Genomic DNA, 18,948 nt, shown 5'->3' with positions numbered 1-18,948 from the left:
AATGCAAACATTTACTAAACACCCAGGGAGCACAGATAGCCAGCAGGGGTCTGACTAAAGTGAGCATATTTAAGCTGAAACAAGATAGTAGTTTGCATAAGTATCAGCTGCATGATAAAGAAATCTGTATCTGTTTATACGCATATTTATTTAGAATTAGAAGTTCAATTTAAGCACTGTTGTCCAGATGGTAGAATACTGGTAAAGTACTTAACTGTCAGATTATCTGCTGCATTAATATCTTTTATGGTAGTAAGTCTTTTTACTTCTTCTAAATAGCCTTGAACAGGTTTTAAGAGTTCTACTTTAAGATGTCTGTGCAGTTTTTTAAATTCTTTTTTGTAATAAAATTTACATCCAAATGTGAAGTTAAAGATTAATGTATTCAAATGTGCATCTAAGAAATTTGTATAACTTAGAAGTAATCAAAATTTTCCTTGTGCCATTTGTTTCAGTTTCAGAAGACTAGCCTTGCTAAAAATTTGAAGTGTTTTAGCATTTGTGGAAAATGAAATACCTTAAGTCTTATTCCCATCTGTTTAATGCATTAAATTTTTGAGTGCCACATAACAAGTATTTGACTTCTTAAACTCAGCTTTTATACAAAACAAAAAGCACGAGTATGTTACGTGTATAATACTAGTAATAATGAAATGAAAATAGCCTTTCACATGCTTCTACATACCAATTTTTCTCATTTCTGTTTCTCAAAACCTTTTTTTGTTATGCTTGTTTATTTGAATTGAAAGCACAGATCCTGTGAATCTCTTACCTCATTCCCTGGATAATGAGCAACTACCCAAGCTGTTTGTAAGCCTGGTTTAGGCTTATTTTAATAAACAGTAAATTTTCTTTTCACCTACCTGCCTTCATATCTCCTGTTATTAACATATGGCTTTCCAAACTCTTCCTTTATAACATCACTGAAGAACTATTTCAGAACTGACATAAGAATTTATTTGCCCTTACAGAGCATTCATAGCACAGTATGATAGCCCAGAGTGTTTGGAAGCAGACTAAGCAAGGCCACACATTTGTGACCTTCACATTTCCCACCACACCAGCTATGTGACATCAGGATTGAGAATACCTGCGTTCAGATTTCATTTCACTTATACATAAGTGGTGTTGTTGTGGTTCCATGTTTGATTTGACTATCTTCATCAAGAAAAGGAAAATAACATCTAACTCTCAGGATTTTTCTAAGGACTGAGATCCACAGTGTTTATCACAGTGTCAGACACCTAGTAAACTCTAAATATTAGCTATGGTTGGATATTCATAATTTTGTGTATATTAATGTGTTATATAAAAGTGAGATAAGCTGTTTCCTCCTGACTATTTTTAACAAGTTTATATCAATTTATATTAAAAGTATGAATAATCCCATTTCTCAGCTTCTGTACACTGAGTAGTGTTACCTCATGTAAATGCTGACAATCTGAGGTCTTAATTTTCATGAGGATTCATGAGATAATTTTATGTTAATTGACCCTTTATCACCAATTATCAATTGCTGTTCCCATTTGCCTATCTTCTAAGAATATTCTTTACTTATATTTTAAGATGCATCATATATAAGGAATAGAATTTGTCATTTGTTAAAATACTTTTTCTGGTTTTTCTTATGTCTCTAATTTTGCTTGTTGTGTTTGGGGTATATGGAATCTTCAAATATTCAAGTAATCAAATGAAAGATGTACTCATATGTTTGCCTAATATTAAGTAATTTTGTTTTTTAACATATTTAGTGAATCTAGAATTTTTATACAATAAAATGTTCCTTTGTAATATTCAAATTATTAGCCATTTTCTTGATTACCATTTATTTATCTCTTCTCCCGCTGACATAATACTCTATTTTCTCCAAATACTGTTTTACATATTTTACTAAGTTATAGAATCCATATTCTACTGTTCTTTTTCTTCCTCATTATATCTGTTTTGATGTTTTTTTTTTTTTTGCTTTTGCTTTTTTCTTTTTTTTTAGTTGTCAATGGACACTATACCTTTATTTTTTATTTTTATGTGGTGCTGAGTATCAAACCCAGTGCCTCACACAGGCGAGGCAAACACTCTGCCACTGAGCCACAATCCCAGCTCCCTAACTGTTTTTGATTTTATAGCTTTATTGTGAGGGGCAGAATTCTGAGGTCTCCAAGAAAAAGAAATCTAGCAACTGATACACACACATCTTCTCCCAAGTACCAGAAGTCCAGAAGCCCCCTTTATCTCTGGGAATACATTCCAAGACCCCAGGAGAAGCTTGAGACCATAGATAGTACAGAACCCTATATATATACTATGGGGTTTTCTATACATACATATCTTTGATAAAGTATAATTTATAAATTAGGCCCAATAAGAGAGTAACAACAATAACTAACAATAAAGTAGAACAATTTTAACAACATACTGTACTAAAAAGTAGGTAAATGTGGTCTCCCTCTCAAAATATCTTGTTATACTATACTGTATTTAGTGTAAGTAACTGAAAACTTTGAAAGAAGAAACACAGAAAGCTAAACCTCAGGTAAGGGGTGGGGCAGTAATCCTTCAATGTTTTCACCACCTCCTTAGTCTTTACAGTGGGATTTAAAATGTAAAAGCTCCTAGACTTTACAGTGCCATACGGAAGGTTGGATTCTGGCCCAGACTCTAGACAGCAAGTTTGACTTGCTAAATAGCAAATACTTTAATTTGTAGGTTAAGTTGCCTTTTGGTGCTCATATCAGCACTACAGGTATAAAAGGCAGTGAGCCCACAGCTCTGTGCTCCTCCAGCCTGGAATGCACTTTACTCCATCACTAAGACACAGAACCTCAACTGTGCCTCTGCAAGATGCACATGGGGAGGAGGCCATCTGAAACCATGTGCACCCATCTGCAACTTTATCTCATGTATATCCTGTTCATGATTTAGTCACTCACTGCCTTGAGAGGATTTCAAAATGAAAGCAATCTGGAACAATGACCTCATTGTCATTTTTTATCATCTCTGAACCCAAATCATATTTCTCATTCTGAACAAGCTTAATCCTGTTCTGAGGTCAGCTAGCTCACCCTGACATCAATCCCCTCCTAACTACTTTTAATTCAACCCTCTTCCTACCTCATTTTCAACCACTTGTCTCCTCCTTCGTGCATTACATAATCTTAACTCTGGACACAGTACTTATTTGTTCAAAGCTACTTCTTGATTGCTTCTCTTGTCTTTCTTATTAATAACTAGCACATGGCCCAGGATGATCCCTGATGTCTTCTCCCATGAAATCCTTACCATCCAACTCCTTCTAACTCAGGAAGAATAGAAAGGGTCAACTTGCTTCCAAGCACAACTAGACCACTGATTCATCACTCTTTCTCCACTGTCCTTCACTTAAAGTTCTTACCATTCTATGGGTTTAAAGAGCTAAGACATAGATGTGTTTCAGAACATGACTGATCAGGATATAAATGTACAATAAATTTATTACAAGCAAGAACAAAAATATTAACCGAGATAAAATTGAAAAACAAGGGGTTTATTTTGGGCAGCAAACTTGTAAAATATATTGTAACTTCACCAACAAATAACATTTTTAAACATGTGAAGTTTATATAGTAATCTGCATAAAAAGTATTGTTTGTAACTATCTTCAGTGGAAATTTTCAGTTGAGTATGTTATTAATTTATAAAATGAATGTAGAAATAAGTAAAATACTGTCCTCAGTTTTCCTAACAATGTACTATGATTTATAAACTTCAAAGAGGAGGCAAAAATCCTTTGAAAGCACCATAAATTTCAAGTTGTTTCACTTAAAACAGATTTGTTATATATCATTTATATAATTAGTAGTAAAAACATACAATATGCCATGATTTCTTTTATAAAATGCTATGAAATTTTAAGTTTTCTAATTAAATTCATAACAAAAATGCCATCTATAATTAAATTTTAGCTAATATGTTTGAAACCCTAAGTTTAAAAAAAAAGGAACTTTGTGAAATATTTAATACCAAAAAATAGCTGTGGAACTTGCACTACAATTTAACATTTAATTACTTAAAATATGGATTGTAAGTTCTTCTAATTTTCATTGAAACCGATTTAATCTTGACAGGTAAGTTGTTTTTGGTCCATGTACCCCACTGAATTCCAGATGCAAGTAATTTTCCAGGGAAGTGATGAATGCCATTTAAATTTGCTAGACCACACTGGTTGAACCACCAGCCAGTGTTATTTTTGATGTGGCTGCAGCTCTTCACAGACTGACCATTGACCAGGCATGCAGGATGGCACCCATCATTATCAACATCTGATGTGCTGAAAGGCATTGCATTTTGATTATCTTCTTTTCTGAGGCCCCGGAATGCATCACCTGAGTAAAACAGATTTTTTAAGTGACTGAATTTAGAGACAATTTCTATTATTCTAATTAACCACTACCAACCTACTATGCAAAAGCATAGCATCTAGAAATATGGTTTAATTTATATTTCTACTGTTCAGCATGCTTAAAATCTCTCACAAATCTGGTAATAAATTCCTCAACATGACATGCATCTTTAAATGGAAATATTAGATATAAAAGTCAGAAATCAAAATGGAAGTTTGGCTGTGAAGACAAAAATCAAATAATTTAGGCCAGAAATGATGGTGTATAGGCCTGTCATACCAATATGGCAATTGGTAAATAAAGAGAAGAAAATAGCTTACACACTGTAGATTTTTATACCTACAACTTGCCTCGCTTTAAATAGTTACGAATAGATGAGGGGGAAATTTTTACTTAGATTTATAATTACAAAAGTTGTTGGATGCTATTTAGGGATCATCAAGTTTATATAGAATTCCTAATACCCTCAAGAAAAATTTAGCTGTACTCCTGAGGTTATATTTATCTTCATCGATGGTTGTTTGCATAGCATGCCTGATATCCACATTATCCCTTCAAAGATTAAGAATCTTGACCAAGACAACCCAATTTAAGTCGCAGAAGCAGGAATTATAGTTTGCTTCCTAAAGTTCCATGAAATTAACATATTCTTAGTAAATCTATAATACCTCCATTTCCCTAAACATAAATTTTGATTAAAAAGCTTTGAAGCACTATAAAAGAAGCTATGTACATGTGTATAGAAACCAAGGCCTACATTTGTTTCATTATATTTCTGAATGGTTGGCATCTTTCAAGATAATTTTTCAAGGTGCTTTAAGAACTTCATTAGTGGTATGGCCTATCCTAAATCCCAGAGTCTGATGATTATTAAAGTCTCTGGCTCCTCACTTGATGGAAAACAAAATACACACATTGCAGGTATTTTTTTTCCAGAGAGAATATAATTTTCAACATGAACGCCATGCAATACCTTTCAAAAGTTCATAAGAGAGAAATACCACCTATGGAGCATTGCCTAAATTTTGTGATCACTTCATGAATACTCTCCCTGAGCAAAGTGAAACCATCAGAAGAATCACACGTCATATGGGCACCTCGATGGATTATATTTAACAACATATTTAAAAATATATATATGCATGTCTATTTCTTGAGAAATAGTTCATTAAATGTATTCACCCCATATCCTGAGAAAGTGTAATTAGAGAACATGATACTGTTATCTCTAAGAACCAAGAGAAATTTATCTCAAGTTTTGTCATCAGGAATATTTGGATTTCTTATGGAACATCTGTGTTTCTCAAATGGTCAAGTTTATATTCTATTTTTGCTCTGAGCTCAAAGTCAAATTAGTGGCCCATTTCTACCACATACCTAATTATAATTAAGCCCCTAGTTTTACTCATGTTTCTATTTTTACATTCTACTGACACCTTTTTCTTTCACAGTTGTGATTATATTATGTTATCAATAGCTAAAAGTTATTTAACAACCTTGTTGGGAAAATGTAGAATACAGAATGGCAGGGTACTATAATGAAAAAAAAAATTGCCATTTTAAATTTTATCCTCTAACTAGATCATAATCATCTTGTAGAGAACCCCCACATAAACTTCCCAACATAGCATATTCCATATTTAGATAGTTCTTTACACTTTTAGAGATGAAGCTTTGAAAACTGTATGTTGTAACTCTTTAAAATTTTCCTTATATATCCAGATTTGAATTTCAGACTTTCACCCAATATCCCAAGACTAAACCCCCTCAAATGTCATAGATTCCATCCATACCAGACAACTCTCTGGGCCCTGCAACTTTCCTCCCTTTACGCCTTGACTTGAGCTGTTCCATTTGCCAACATTCACTTGCCAAAAACCTATCCATTGCTCCAAGACCAGGTCCATGGTTCTCAACTGTAAGTATGCCAACATATCCATCTGCCCAAAAGTCACTGAATCAGACTGTGAAAGAGTAATGTACTTTCAAAACACTTCCCAGCTTTTAACATTAACCCCTTGTTGAAAACTACTCTTCCATGAAAATTTTATGGTGCAACCAACTGAAATCATTCTCACCCTCTCTTTAGCCCCCAGAGCTCTATTAGTAGTCTGTGTTTTCATTGTTATCTTCTCCTCTATATTGTGATCGGTTAAAGAGCTGGAATCATATAATTTTCATTTTTTTATTTCTAACACTGAATATACATAATAAACAAATGGGTGGGGCATTTACTTTAGTATTTCTTGACTAAAATGACTTTAAAATTTCAGTACCAAAACATAGATTTATTATCAAGTATTTTGAAGTTCTAGAAAATTTAATTTCTTTGGAAATGAGTAGATGCATCCAGATGGGGTAACAAGAACAATAAGTTCTTGTTTCTATCAGCTTGGATTATTGCCCTGGCTCAGGTGTGATGAGCTGGAACTCTTGGGCAAATTACTTAATGTTTTAGGTTTCTTCTCTGGTAAAGTGAAAAGAATACAGACCAGCTTTAACATTCTCTGACTTCTAAATGTCAGCCTCTGTGAATACAAAAACAGGAATAATGCCTTCCTAGACTACCCTCACAGGATCTCCATCCAAAAAGTCAACTGGGATTACATATGGTAAATGTTTTAAAGAATTTTATTAAGTATTTTAAAATCATGAGGTGATACAATGTTCATAACAGAGTTTCAAAACTCCAGACTTGGCCAGATTTCTCATTTCTAATCTATTATGAGTAATGTAACATGTACCAAGAGACATGCGTTGTTTTTATCTTTACCTATATACTAAGTCGGTGATATTTCCATCTTCTGGAAAATTTTAGGAATAAGAAACTTACCTGCATTTCCTGAATACCGTCCTAAGTGCATTTTAAAAAATCTTGTTTCATCCTCTAGCCAAAAAGTATCATATGATGCATAAGCAAACGTGTCATCTTCAGATTCCAAAGCCACATACAGCATAAAACTGGTATTTTTCTGATTTACTATATAAAAAATCTTTTTTAGTCCTAGCCAAAATTCTCCTGTAAAAAAAAAATCACTTTGTTTTACTATATTTTAACACAAATTAAAACAATCCTTCCTTATTGAATGTTGGGTGTTATTTAGTGTGTCATTAACTCTGAGATGACTCACACAAATAATTACAGAGACTATATGGCCTAACTCAAATAATTAGTATTTATCTAATTTACAAAAAAAAAAATTTAAATAAAAAGTCTTCCTACTTATGTTTCACCAGACTGGGGAAAATAAAACTGGTTCATTTTATCTCTCCATATTAAATTCAAAATTTCACTTAAAAACTAAATACAAAGTACAGTTTTCCATGAAATGTGAACAGAAACTTTGTTGAAATATTATGGCAGGTTACAAAATTATGTATACCAATAAAAGTCAGAGGTTTAACTTCCAAATTGGCTGCTCCTAAAGAAATATTTCATGACAATGATTATTTGAAGTTACATTTTCTTTCTCAGAATGTACTTTCTAAACAAATAGTTTTTATAATACAGTGTCAATTACCTATGACTGGAAGTACAATCTAGCAACACTGAAGTATCCCAGGTATAGGGTCAATATTTCCAAGACAATTGTAGATCCAGATGACTCATCAAATTCCCTGATTCAGGCAATGTGCTTCTGCATGCATTTCTAGCTAATGATTTTCTACCTCCCTCTACCCACCATGATGTAGCCTACATGTGGACACCCCAACATACGTCCTTCTACTTGAATTATGAAATTGTCCAAGAATTTAAGAATGTAGTCAAAACAAACTTCAAAGAGTTAGAGCATAATGTGACAGCATAAAACTCTTAAAACTGTAACTAAGATACTAAATACTCCTCCAGGGCTTACAGAGGTATTTTAGCTAACATCCAGTTAGAATTGAAAAGTATCCAGAATAAGTATGGTAAGAAAGTGAGCACTATCAACTGGGTCCCTACAGGGTCTGTTTAGTCTCATACAGTTATAACCTTTCAACTTAAGCATCTCTGTCATCTTTCCCCTTTGCTCCAACCTCATATTTAAGACTGAACTGTACATTTTCCTTAATCCCCAATTTATTTTTTAAAATGAATCAGGTACAAGGCAGTCTAAGTTTGCATGAAAATACCTGCATGAAGACCTTATTAGTCAAAATTCACATCACCTCCCTATAGAGATAAGCAAGAAGTAAAGAAAAAGATAATAGGAAGTCTATATATCAATCTATGACTACTTAATTCAGAAGGAAGCACTCAATGAGAGATTAGAAATAATGCTAAAAAAATAAAGTATTTAACTGCATGCAATTATTTAACTGCATGGCAATTATCTGTAAGCCAAATGCCTTCTAAAATTATTAGCATGCAGGACCAACACTACCACTTACTGAATCTTTAGATGATATTCTTATGGAAGGATAAACATTTTACATTATAATAACAACCATTAAAATAACTTAAAAATTAACAAAACCGCCTGCAGAAGTCCCAACTAATATAAATGATTCAAAAATATTGGTGTTTCTGTTTACTAGCAAAATTGATGCTGCCATGTGGCAATAATGTAAACAGATTTTACAATTCAACAGGGTTTTATAATTTTTAAATTTTGAGCAAAGGTAATGCTTATTAATATTTTATAAAACACTGTGTTCAATTCAAATCATCTGAATTTGATCATACCTTAATTCTTTGTTTAATTTGCTTGTGTGGACACAGCATATCAAAATTTTTAAGATATATGGCAATCTTGCCCATTTACATCTTCTTAGTACAGAAGACAAGAACTCCACCGGATACATAAGAGATACTTAATAAATATCCAGCTTAGAGTTTTTAATAAACTCACATTTCAACAATAACTAAATATAAATATTTCTAGACCTCAACTGAAGAACATTTTATCCATGAAGATAGGGTATTTGATTCATATTTTTATAATCGTATATATTTGCTATTTTTACCAATACAGATATAGTCTTTCGAAATAATATCAAAAGATAGAATACAAATACATAAAAATTGACCTAAAAGATCACCAAATCCATCCAGATAATCACACCATAACCTCTGGAAATCAATTGTCCCATCAATCCTCTTCTGTATCACGGTCCATCCACCTCCTCTAAAATCCATGTCACACATTACCTAAAACAGGCCAAGAAAATACCAAAATAATACATCATTATTTTCATTATGTGACAATATGAAACTCATGCTTTATCAGTAGGCCTAGAGAAAAAGATGATACTTTCATTAAACACTGTGAATGCAATTGTATGTCATTAACATATTCAGATTTCTTACATGCCTAGAAATAATACTGTTTATTATAAAAACCAACTTATAATTAACCAAATTATAGTCCCCTTATCAGTCACCTTTTAAAATATATAATTGTGGCATTGTAAGATTATCCTATTATGCCTCAACTTTATAAGTATCTTCCAGTTTAGTAATAACAATACTGTTCTGATGTGATAGGAATATATTAATTTACAAACTAACTCTTTCTTTGAATTAAAACACTAACCTTCTTTTTTACTGTGTTAAAAATGCCTTTATGCCTGCCCTTGATTGTTCTTTCCCACAAGCTGTTCAGCCTGGCATTTTCAGATAGAAAGGCATGATCTGTGCCTTCCCAGCAGGCGCTTAGGGACACATGTGTTGATGGTATGTAAAATGCCCCTAAGAGGGTACCTGCAGGGGACTTGTCGAAGCGACAGGGGAAGAGAACAGAGCAACCCTCTCCAAAAGAAACTTCCCACACAGAGACAGAGAAAGCAGTGTGGAGGAAGTTAGGGAACCAACACTTCCCCACATAAGAGGGAATTATGCATCCCACTCTTGACAAAATTAGAAGCCTTCCTTGCCACAGCTGTTCAGATCCATGTTTGAATCTGTAGGCAAAGTAATTTAAGTAATTTTAAAATTATTTCCCACCTAATTCCCAATTTTTGACATCTTGTCAATAGATTACAAGAGAAATAATGGTAGTGACTCTAAGAAGAGAAACTGGTAGAATCTAATTAGAAAAAAAAAACTTATTTTACTGAGCAATAAACACTATCAATAAGGAAAAGGTATCATAAACTTTCTTTTGCACTAAGAAAAGGTACCTAGGATAAAACACATATATGTATAAACACACACATGTACATTATCTCTAGTAGAAATTTCTACCAGAAATCCCAACATGACTATTAAGAATAGACATAAGAGTAATTCATTTTATTCAAATTAAGAGTGAATAGATCAGATCAAAAGGTTTTTTAAAAAATTATTAACTTCTTATACAATCATTTGTCATCAAAAGAAAGTATAATAATTAATAGGAGGTAAATCAAAAGTATTTTTAGTAGGCTCCACGGCAAAAGAGACCAGTATTTTCTAGAGACAATTTAAGGAATGGATTTATATTGCACAGTTCTGCTTACTGTAAGGATAATATAAGATCTTGCACCAAATGGATTTACTTTTAGTGTGCAATCATGGAAACTCAAATAGATAAGTGAAAGGTAGTCTAGTTCTTTTAATAGTTTATGATGGAGTATTAGTATTATAGAAAACCAAAAAAAATTATTAATTTATAATTTCCAAAAAATATTAAACAATTAAATTTTTAATATTGATTAAATTGGTCAGATGTTTATCTTATCCCAAATAATAAGATAAAACTTTACCTCAAATGGATAACTAGAGCCTTCTGGGTAGATTATATATAAACCACTTGGTGTTTTGGTCACAGAGCCAAAGGTATCTTTAATATCAGTGCAATCTAATCCTAGAAAAATAAAATTAGTTAATTAGGATATTTTAAACTGAATGTTTCTGAAAGTCATTTCACTGTAGAGAACTAATACAGCTATCTAAAATTATTACTAAAATTTTCATTAATGATCTGAAATAAAAAGTGATTTAGAAACGAGGAAGTGATTTGCACTCTATTCTGTTTAAATGTTTTATTTGGGATAAACACTTATTTAATATATTTATAAGTATTCCTTCTTTTATAAAATACATAATATCTTTTCAGGAAACTAGGTTTTTCTTAGAGGGTATAGTGCTCAAAGGAAATTTATATGAAAGGAGAGGATAAAACTCAGAATAAGTGTATTGACTACTGTTGATACATCCTTGACTACACTATTTCAAATTTCAGAGACTCTAATGTGTTGCAGGTCACTATTAACAATAGCCAAAAAGATGGAAAGGAGAGATCACTTTCTTCACCAAGGAGAAATTAAGCTTGAAGTTAGGACTCATTCTCTGGACAGCAGTTAGTGCTGTCATAGCTCATAATCACCTTCTACAAAGCATTCAGTTCCCAGGGGACTGTAACCATATGAATGTGGAAGTGATGTTATACTGTACAAGTATTACATTTTACTTGAAGACAATCTATGGTATCTTCTGTAAATGCTCTTACAGCATCAGTTTCTTAGATGCTTGCCTTTGAGTCCTGGGTCTACTCCTTTCTAGCCAAGAACCATTAACTAACCTTTCAAAGTCTTGCTTTCTCTGCTTAATATTGGAACAAAAATAACACTTTCTACTTAATAGTGATATTCTAACAATTTATATAGCAAGGAATTATATAAAGCTCCGAGCACAGGGCCTATCACGTATTAATATATAGAAAATATCTTCAAAAGTTAGCTATAAAAGATGGCCCACTTTGCTCTTCATTTCCAGGAAACAGATTAGTTGCCTATGTTCTAAATTGTTGAGACATTCTTATATTGACTTATGATAGAAGTTCACACTGAAGGACTGATCTAGGCTGGAGTATCTGCTTTGTCTACCATACAAATAAATGTGAACAGATTATTTATATTTTCTGGGCTGTATACTCCTCATATGATGATGATTATACCAAGCTTTTATATCATACTTACTATGCATTGGGCAATATTTTAAGAGTTTTCATGTATATATCCATTTACTCCTCACAACAACTATGTGAAGTAGGTACTATCAGTCTACTGTTGAGGAAACCAATACCAAAAAATGGCAGATCAACGATTTGAGGCCAGACTGACACGAGAGTCCATTCTCTTAACTACTGTGTTACACTACCTACAAAGAGGCAGTTATGGAAAATACATTTTGTTTAAAATAATAAAATAACATGAAATCACCTGTCTTCGTACCTAGAACATAAGGGATGCCCGGGCATTATTTATTTTCTTCCCTTCCTAAGTAATAAATAAATATTGCATACTAAGCCCTTAATGATATTTATTTGCTTGGAACTCTTTGGTATAAATTTATATTTATAAAGTTTATAGAGCTTTTTTCTTAGAAGTCCAAGTCCAGAGAAATCAATGTGCTGTATTTAAGTATGAAAGCGCTTGCTTTCTGTTTATTTCTCTTAAATTTCTTTTTCTTTTCAAATTTCATATCCCAGTTTGAAACATTTCATACATGTCAAAAACATTTTTTCCAGGTGGGAGGAACTCTAAAACTTTCTTTTCTTCTGTCTAAAAAATAATTACTAATAAAAAACCAAAGGGAGAAGCCGAGAATAAAGCTACTCTAAAATTATTCTCTTTTCAACATATTCAGGTTATATTTTTATAGCCATGGATTAGAGAAGTTTTCCAGTTTAGGAAAATACACTTTGTCTATCGTGTAATTTACTTAATGGCAGGTATTAGTCCTCCTGTCTGTTAGAGAATAAGGAACTGCATTTTTTAAACAAAATTTTTAAATGCACAAGCTGTCCAGGAAATTTTTAAGTAATAAAAGACAAATATGAAAAGGCTGAAATACCAAAGCTCTCACCATGTGACTGAACCGGTCTGTGAGGAAAAGGATCCAGCTGTTTTCTAAAAACTTCTGTAGTCAAAAGGAGAACTCGATTCATGAGTTCATTAACCTAAACACACATATACATACACACACATAAACATTTAAATAAATTTATGTTTGAACAAAACTCCTTTAGCTAAATTATAGAAAAGTTATCTCTAAACCGCTTTTAAACCCAGCTTTGAAATACATAATGAGGCCCCTTTTCCTAGACTGAATTCTTACTGCTTTGCCAAAACAATAAAGTCATAGTTAAATAACAATCATTAAATTCAGTAGTGTCTATGTCCCTAACCTTGATTTTTCCTGACCCTGTTTTGCATTTGACTGCTTTACCAGATTGTGCCTGAATCTGAATTGTTGCTATTGCTTCCCTTTGCTCTTCAAGTCATCCTCCACACCACCATCAACTGCATCACGGCATGTCCTTGCTCAAGCAATTCAGTGGCCTCATGGGGTGGCATAATTGAGCTTCTGATTATTCCTTTAGCCTGTTTTTCTTATATACTCTCCAACCTACCTCATCAGCCACTTCATCCCTGAACTATCTCCAAGAAGCTCCCCCCACAATGGAACATACTCCCCTACTTACTGAACCTTCATGACTTTTAAAAGATGTACTTAACTCTCATGACTCAGCTCACAGGCTTGCTCCTCTGAGAAGTTTTCCTGTATCTCAAATTTCTTTTTTGTGTATTCTAACAGCAGCCACATTTTTCCAATGAATTTATCTGCCCCACTACACTGTATGCTCCCAGCGTTTTTATTGCTGTCTGTTTACATAAGACTTACTATTTTGCCTCTCACATAGTAGGAACTAAATAAATATCTGAACATAAATGAAGAAAAATAATTATGCCCGCAGTTACCTATGAATCAGTGTCTATGCACATAGAATAACAACATAATACTGAAACTTCCATACCTGATTAGATAAATAGTCCAGGGAGGCTTGTTGCTCATCCATTATATTTCTTAATAGTTTTTTCATACTTCGTGTGTAGGAAACAATAGAATTTTGCAGATTTCCTTAACCATAATAAAATGGATGCTAAATATTATGTCATTATAGAAAACTACAGTGAAAAATAATGAGGTTAACATGATTTTGGATAAATATGGAAACAATAATATCTCAATTTATCTGAGCATTCAGAACCATACATTTTTGTTACTTCATATTGTTTATTCATTATTAACCAAGAAAACAATTGTTTCAACATTTCTTAATAAAACTATGCTTCCTAATAATGTAGATCATCTGAAATAATTAATCTAATCTTTTCTAATTAAAAGACAACATTCTGAATATTAGCTAATACTTTCTAAAAGAAAGGAAGCAAGAGGTTCAGGATTCTCCAATTCTTACTATGCAAGAAGGTAAAAAAGTAACAATTCACTGGCGTACCAAGCAAGTTGAGTTTAAAGATAAATCTTTGTTTTAATTTTTTATAATGCTATATTTTTTAAACTTTTTTTTGGTTGTTGAGGAGCTTTACTTTTATATATTTATATGCAGTGCTGAGAATTGAGCCCAGTGCCTCATACATGCTAGGCAAGCGATCTACTACTGAGCCACAACCCCAGCCCTAAAACTATATTTTCTTTTTTTTTTTTTTTTAAAGAGAGAGTGAGAGAGGAGAGAGAGAGAGAATTTTTAATATTTATTTTTTAGTTCTCGGCGGACACAACATCTTTGTTGGTATGTGGTGCTGAGGATCGAACCCGGGCCGCACGCATGCCAGGAGAGCGCGCTACCGCTTGAGCCACATCCCCAGCCCTAAAACTATATTTTCATATAATTAAATTACTAGTATATATGCACATAGGATAGACCTTAGTCAAAGGTTTTGGTCAGTTAGTTTCTGAAGGAACTTTTTCACATATTTTCTTTTTTTAAAAACATTTTTAGCAGGGCACAGTGGTGCACACCTGTAATTCCAGCATCTTGGGAGGCTGAGACAGGAGAATTGAGAGTTCAAAACCAACCTCAGCAACTTTGAAGAACTTCTAAGCAACTCAGTGAGACCCTGTATCTAAATAAAATACAAAATAGGGCTGGAGATGTGGCTTAATTGTTAACTACTCCTGAGTTCAATACCTATTAACAAAAATAAACTTTTTTAATAGAAAATATTCTATATTCAATATTTCTTAAAGATAAATTGAAAAAAATTGCAAGTAGTTTTTTGTCCTAATATATTTGGGATCATGTTTCCATAATGTTCTATCATCTTTAATATTTCCTACACCAAAGACATCCTTAGTAAATATAATCATCAGAATCAAGAAAAATATTTACTATGTTTCTCAGACCTTAGGATTACCTATGATACTGATATTGACCTCTCTAACAAAAGAACCCTGACATGATTGCATATATTATCCTTTTAAAAATATTTTATTTCTAAGTTTATTTCACCTGAATGATAGAATCACATTAGTAATTTCTGATTATTTTTAATTCTGACTCATCCAGATTTATCTTTTTAATTTTCATTATTATTTTAAAAATTAGAATTATTATTGTTAAAAACTTATTTTAAAAACTTACTATAAAAAAGTCTATTAGCTTTTTTCTGGATTTAGATATCTATCTTAATGGGACTAAAACTGCACTCATTGGTTTGAGAAGCTTGTAACCCTTATGTTATACAGAGAATTATTATGTTAAAGTAGAAACTTCATACTTCCTGATGTAGCCATGATGGTCCTGTAAGATCTGGATCAGATCATCAGCTCCACCCTTTACAATCTCCCTTCTTTATCCTGTTTCTTATGAATACATAGTAAATAAAAAAAAAACCTGTACTGTGACTAACTTTTTAAATTAAGACTAAAACTTTTTATTTATTATGCTTTGCTACATAAATCAACTATGATTTGTTTTATACCTTTTGCATTAGTTCTTATAATAGTATTCAATGCTAATGTATTGGGTTTTAGAATTTTCTTCCTCTCAAAAAAAAAAAAAAGAAAAAGAAAGAAGAAAATCTAAATCTATGTGAAATTTCCTAGGGATCTAATGAAAGGAAGAAAATATCCCTGGAAAAATTAATATATTCCTATCAGAATCTTCTGGTTTGTCCCTCCCTCTGTGGTCAGTTGATGCCACAAAGCTATATGGTAGAAGAATCCATTCATTTACCAAATATTTATTTTATTAAGTACCTACTACATGTCAAATACATACATATTTACATACCTAGAGTGATGGGGATGTATATAAAATGACCCAGATGTCCACCTATAAGTAACAAGTTGTATCCCTTTACAATTGTGGTTATTTTAATACTTACTACACATGAAATGTTTTTCTTCTCGTGTAATTTTAGTTTTAGCATCACATGATTCTTCACAGTCTTCCTTATAAACAGTATCATTACTTTGAATTCCATCTTTTGCATTAGATACATCTTCTATAACATTAACTACTGGAGAATCCTTTACATTAAAAAAATAGAAATAAGGACAAATATTAAATGTTGTATGATATAATAAATAAGAAGTCTTATAGAAAAAAGAAAGCTTGGAATACAGGACGGAGATGATCAGCAGAAAAAAATATAACAAACTGGTTAGTTCAAAGTCCCACAAATAAACCTTATAGGTAAATTTCAGATGCAGACAATAAACATACGTTAATTTAATAGTTTCACCGTCCTCTTTTCTTTTTAAATTCTGAAATAATTTATTTGGGGTTTATTTTCATTTCTGACTCTATGGTCTTAACATTTAACTTTTACAAATTTATGTGTGTAATACAGAGCTGACCCATCTCTCTTCCAAGAATCTTGCAATTTGAACTTTTTCAAAAAAGGACTAAATAGTTTCCCTGAGATATCTACAGTATTCCTAGCCAAGTGGACTTTCTGCCACCACTGTTAGAAAATATTTTAAAAAATGTGTAGGAAGCTGGAATAAAGTTGTATAAGCTAAAATATCCAAAAATATGAAAGGTTAAGTGTTTATAGATTTGAAAGTTACTAGTGATAAAAGAAAACAGTCTAGACTTTTGATTTCCAAAATCAACATTAAAAGGCCAACTATAATTGTCATTCCAAAGCTATCTATATTTGTTGGCACCCTATTGCTTTCCTCAATATAAAACATTCTTTGGTAAAAATCACATAAATTTAATAACTGTTGTTAAATGAAAATAATAACAAGTTCTTCCCTGCTTTTCCTGGATATTGAGAAAAAAATTACAGGTTTAACCAAGTTAAAAAAATCTTTGCCCCTCAAAAGATGCTTACATTTTTTTTACATAGATCTATTTTAAATTTCTTGCTGTTTCTTTTTACCTCTATAATGACTAACATGCTTTCAAAAATCTAGATAATAGCTATACTTTTTTTTTCAGTATGTTTGTTAATTTGTAGCAAGTATTTTAAAGAGTTAAATCAATATTTTTGTAGCATTCTTAGAATTAATTCTTGTTTTAACCATGGAACTTTGGAATTTTGTTTGAGACAATGATAAATACATTTCATGACATTGAAAAATCAAAAACCAACATTTAGCTATGTGGAGGAACTCAAATCCCCTAAGAACTCCTAATATTTAATAAACCATACCAGCTATCACTGATATTGTTGTGGATGAAATTTTTAATGGCCTAAGTAACCAACCACAGCACTATATTTGAACTTCAAAATGATATAAAATTGCTTTTTTAAAAAGCAAAGTCATTTTCAATTTCCTCTGAGATACTTCATTATCAAAGTTAGTTGGAAAGTTGAGAATTAGTTTTTAAGCTAAGCCCTAGATTTCTTTCAAAAAAAAAAAAAAAACTTTATGAGAAAATTGTTAACAATCAACTCTAAGTTTATAGTTTCTTCAGTTTAAAAACAGTAACCTTTAAGCAATCTCAACATTTCAAAATAACCATTTAAATTAATCTATAAATTACATTTGGTATTATGATTAGTCTTTTCAAACTTATAGTTTATATCTTGAAAGCTAATCATGCTTTCTTAGTTAAAATATTATTGCTAGGATTCTTACCTTAGAATGATGTACACAATTACCTTGTACAGCTTCCCCACAAATAAAAATACATACATTTAAAAATAAGAATGAAGTTTGTGATGGATACATTATATTTTTCTTGGATAAATGAAAACACTTCTTCAAATATCAGTCAGCTCTCTGTGGAAAGAACTACAGTGCATAGAGTCTTCAGTTAAAAATTTCTGGAAGTTGTACAATAAAAACAGGAGCCAATACTTACTGGTTTCCATGCCCTCGTTTGAAACAACACCCTTCATATGAAAAACAAGGAATCCTCTAGAGATCCTGTCATTTTAAGTTATACAAAACCTTTTTTATCTTGTCATTCCTGCTTCATAAATCCATGATTTTGCTATCTAGGCAAAAAATACATAGATAAGTAGATATATAAATAGGCACAAAGGAATTTATAAATTCAATTAGTTTTAATGAGGCAGATTTTTTTGCCTTTGAAAAATGCCTTTGAAAAGTTATACATCAAAAACTGTAAAATAGTTTGCACAAAAAAGGGAAGTATAAATGATTAAAAGAGTGGGAATAATATTACATTAGAACTATTTCCAAGTTATAAGAAAAAACTTGTTCAGTATGGATATCCAAAGCAGATATTTCCGATTCAAAATATGCTTTTAAACTGAATATAGCTATTATTAATGATCATAATAACTACATAATTGCTAAATTTCTAGGATTTCAGGTGATTTTTACATCTTTCAGCTTCATTGTTAAAAATTCAAAATTTTGAATGTAACAAAT

General features: G+C 31.8%; 1 protein-coding gene across 1 annotated transcript; it reads right to left on the bottom strand.

The window, feature by feature from the left end:
- Positions 1-3,531: 3,531 nt before the first annotated feature.
- On the bottom strand, positions 3,532-18,316 carry ANGPTL5 (angiopoietin like 5). Its single transcript, XM_081279767.1, has 8 exons — positions 18,187-18,316; positions 16,479-16,623; positions 14,105-14,208; positions 13,153-13,246; positions 11,049-11,149; positions 9,393-9,513; positions 7,213-7,398; positions 3,532-4,361 (listed from the first exon to the last, which is right to left on the bottom strand). The coding sequence occupies exons 1-8, from the start codon at positions 18,277-18,279 to the stop codon at positions 4,042-4,044; spliced, it is 1,164 nt and encodes a 387-aa protein (XP_081135893.1). The 5' UTR covers positions 18,280-18,316; the 3' UTR covers positions 3,532-4,041.
- Between the last annotated feature and the right edge of the window lie 632 nt (positions 18,317-18,948).

This window comes from Spermophilus citellus, assembly GCF_964194105.1.
Source record: "Spermophilus citellus genome assembly, chromosome: 2".
In the NCBI taxonomy this organism is placed as follows: Eukaryota; Metazoa; Chordata; class Mammalia; order Rodentia; family Sciuridae; genus Spermophilus; species Spermophilus citellus.
The sequence above is the reverse complement of the archived record's forward strand: the minus strand, read 5'-3'. Positions and strand labels throughout refer to the sequence as shown.